Raw genomic sequence first — 4,059 nt, 5'->3', positions numbered from 1 at the left:
TTCATATATAATTTTATACAAAAATATTTGTTATAAAGTTATCTAGCTCTCAAAAATCAATCAAATTAATAATATTAACCGTAATTTACTTTTAATTAACACACACACAAAAAACCAAAGAGTTTACCTCTTAACCACAGCTATGCCAGTTAGGCCACTTTTTCCACTGTCAACAATTGCCATAACCTTTAAAAGCAACAATATTTCAAATCTTTATAAATACTTTAAGAGATTCAATAGAAAATAGATTTGGCCCTTTATTTTTTAATGTACACCTACAAAAAATACTTTGAAAACACTCAACTCAACATTTCTTTTATAAACCGATTCAATTCAAATTATGATCAATTATCGCCTGTATCCGATGTATGCACTCTTTTTGGCGAGCCAATGTATTATCGATTAACTGTTCGATAAAATGGCTCAGATCGTTGGTGGTGGCATTGACCGATACATCTTGGGTACATGATATGTAACGACTGTAGATATCTGTGTTAAGGGAACTTGAGCGAATGGCTTCATCGCCTTGTTGTAATTTACTGAGATTTTGAGCTGAGGCTAATAGTTTCGATTTGACTTTTTGATGGGCATGTAATTCCTGTAGACACATATAATCAGTGCTGGAAATGTCGATGGTATGTTCGCTGGTAACATCTTTGCTGGGGTCCGAAGCGACATTGGGCGGTTTCTTTGTCAGCAGCATTCGTATGTGATTTTTACGTTCCGATACAAAGTTGCCCAATAGGTAGCCTAAAGGAAATAAAAGAATGCAATTATATATTATTTTATCCACTCCCTCCCCTTATCTTTCTGCAATTCCCCCATCACATTCTTACCTGATATTAGCGTAAAGAATGCTATTGTCAATACCAAACTAATGCAGGTCCTTTTTGTAACATATTCGCGATACTCGGAGGAAGAATTGGCACGCACTGCAGTTTCATAGCTTAGCACTTGATGCATTTTATTATTGTTGTTGTTATTGTGTTTGTCCTTATTGTTTGTGTTGTTGTTGTGAGCGCAAGTTAAAATTGTTTGTTCGTTCGTCTTCTTCACCTTCGTTATTATATTTTTTCAAGTGAATTATGATGTGGAAGTTTCCATTTTCAAGTTGTTTTCTTTATTCCTCAGCATTAACGTTGTTATGAACATTTTAAAAAAGTTTGACTTGGGTTTTCTTTTTTTTTCGTCTTCCTCCTCTTCAAGTACTATAGTGTGTTCCTTGACACGGCAAATAAGCTGGAAATATGCCAGAAAGAAGAAGCCGATGCGGAAAAAGATCATGTTATTAATTTAGAAAAACTTAATGTTATGCAAATATTTTCTATATAAATATTAGTGGGGGAGGGGAATATTTACAGTCAACACCAAAAAAGGAATTTTAAAGAAAATTAGCTCTAATTATGATATTTTGGATACTGATGGGGTAGAAAATCTTCTTAGCAAAAAATATATATATCTTGACCAATTTATTCATTAAAAAATATATAAAAAAATTTCAAAATTTAAAAAATTTAGATCAAAATTTATTAAAACATAAAATGACTTAAAAAAAAAATTAATATGGTGAAAAATACAGTTAATCGTAATCTTATTAGCCCATTTAAATTTTGAGAAATCGAAGCCAAAAGTTAAAAACTCCGCTTTTTACTCGAATTTAATGGGCATGTTCAAAGGTGCCCCACCCGTGGCTTTTTACAGAAATGTATTATAACTTTTTTGTAATAAATATATATGAAAGAAAGTACATTAGTTATTGGAATGCAAAAAAATTTGTTTAACGAAAGAAAACTTTCACAGAATTCTTCCTGCGCCCTTACAACCAAAAGAATAAAAGTTTACAATTACACTGCGAAAACATGGCCACCCATGTACAATTTGTCGACAAATGAAAAAGCTAGCCAAAGTCGATTACGCAGATAAAGAACAAGATTGCCATATACAAAAATGTGGTAGCGGGTCGGAAAAAATTTAAACCAAGATTTTATGAGCGCTGTTCAAAGGTGCCCCCCTCTCCGCTACATTTAATGACACTATTCTACAAAATGTTCCTCCGCGTGGATTTGAACCAAGGACCATTGGGTTTGTAGTCTGTCACACTATTTAGAAAACACTGTAACAACAAGTGATGTTTATGCAAATTAACGTAAACGATAGGTGTTAATATTATTAACTTGATTATTAACTTATTTTGGAGAAGCTCACATATATCGAAAAAAGCCTACCTGGCTTGTATCACACCACCATTTAAAAGCTACAGATATTCATAAGAATATGCCTCAGGATCATATGCGGAATATTCTCCCACAACTCCATAAGAAATGTAGAGCTGTGGGGCATAACGCACTAGGAACCCATCCAGACTAATTAAAGAGAAACCTGACTTGTATCTCACACCAACACAATAAAGCTGCAGATATGCATAAGAATATGCCTCAGGATCATATGCGGAATATTCTCCCCCAAAACAACAAGTAATGCAGACCTGTGGGGTCTAACACACCAGGAAACCATCCTGATTAACCGTAAAAAAGGAGATGGATTTAACACACCTTATTCGAAGATGTATAAAATCGATTCGGCTATAGGACAGTGAACCCTAACTTGTATCTAACACACCACACAAAATCTCAAAGATATTCATAAGAAGATACCTCAGGATCATATGCAAAATATGTTGCCCCAACACCATATGTAATGTAGAGCTATGGGGCCTAACACACCAGGAACCCATCCAGATTTATCAAATGATATTCATATATTATATTGAAGAAGTTATATTCATATGAAGATGTATGAAACCGATTCGGCTATAGGACAGTGAAACCTGTCTTGTGTCTAACACACCACATATATGCCTCAGGATCATGTTGCCCCAACATACGAAATATGTTGCCCCAACACCATAAGTAATGAGATCCTGATTGATCATAGGATATGGAGATGGAATGGTCATACTTTAAGAAAAAATTTTCCATAACATAACCAGAATTGCTCTTGAATTGAATACCCAAAGATCAGGAAACCGAGGTCGAGGCAGAAATACAGTCGGCGACAAATAACAAAAAATCTCTGACAGTGACAAATACCATGAAAATCTAACATTCGGCGGTCCTATATTCAGAGCCTGGGTAATATTTCGCAATATTTACACCGTCTTGACCAATTATAGGTCAACTGCTCCGCTTTCTAATACCAACATATTTCACAAATTTTGTATTCCCGAGGTGAATATTTGCGCCAAAAAAATTAGACACTTTAAATTTTGACTGATTTAACCTTCAATAGATTTGAAAGTCTGCCACTCCTCTTGGATATACTATCAACTTATCGGTTCTATGTTCTTCAGGAGTAAATACATACGCACCAGAACACAATTTGTAATTTTTCACGTAAAAGTCTGGGTTCATGTAACCTGCTAAATACTGAGCGACCTTCATCAAAGCAGTCATGCTCATTATTTGGCCAGATCCCTTCCTGGTGAAAACTTTCGTTGTGTTCGAGTCATAATATGTGGCCTCAAGAGCGTCCATAAAAACAGACAAAAATAAATTTGTTGGTCCATTTCATTCTCTAAATATTAATAGATCATTGCCAAAATTAATAGGGGTATTCTTTGACCAGAACCTGTTCTACATGCAAAATTTCGTGACGATTGGTTCATAGTTATGGCCTGTATAGCGTCTACATACGGACACACATGTCTAAATCGACTCTGCTATTCGACGACGATCGAAAAAGGTGGGTCTAGGATCGATATTTCACGGTGATGAAAATTCATGGGCCCACTATATATACCTGATATCGTAGTTGTGTAGGGTATAATAACGTGGGGCGATGTAAATACAACGGCAAAGGTAAGACGGCTATAATCTGTGGCAGCCCTATGATCCCAACAGTAGTGACAAGAAAAAAGTTTCGGGGTAGTCCTTATATTGGGATCCCCATTTTTCGGTATTTTGAGAGCTTTGGGTACGTTTTTAAACCGAATTGGCTTCATTCTGCTATTTTTTGTTTTTATTGAGTTTTAAATTTTTTTACCGAAATTATAAAGTCACG

The 4,059-nt window shown here is 35.1% G+C and overlaps 1 protein-coding gene across 1 annotated transcript; it reads right to left on the bottom strand.

Moving 5' to 3' along the window:
* Positions 1 to 328: 328 nt before the first annotated feature.
* On the bottom strand, positions 329 to 1,014 carry LOC133322533 (uncharacterized). The gene is made up of 2 exons (XM_061531521.1): positions 837 to 1,014; positions 329 to 750 (listed from the first exon to the last, which is right to left on the bottom strand). Exons 1-2 carry the CDS (start codon positions 961 to 963, stop codon positions 329 to 331), a joined length of 549 nt encoding a protein of 182 aa, XP_061387505.1. The 5' UTR covers positions 964 to 1,014.
* Between the last annotated feature and the right edge of the window lie 3,045 nt (positions 1,015 to 4,059).

This window comes from Musca vetustissima, unplaced genomic scaffold (genome assembly GCF_032173495.1).
Source record: "Musca vetustissima isolate MV318-11 ecotype Yass unplaced genomic scaffold, APGP_CSIRO_Mvet_v1 utg216811, whole genome shotgun sequence".
Taxonomy (NCBI): domain Eukaryota; kingdom Metazoa; phylum Arthropoda; class Insecta; order Diptera; family Muscidae; genus Musca; species Musca vetustissima.
The sequence above is the reverse complement of the archived record's forward strand: the minus strand, read 5'-3'. Positions and strand labels throughout refer to the sequence as shown.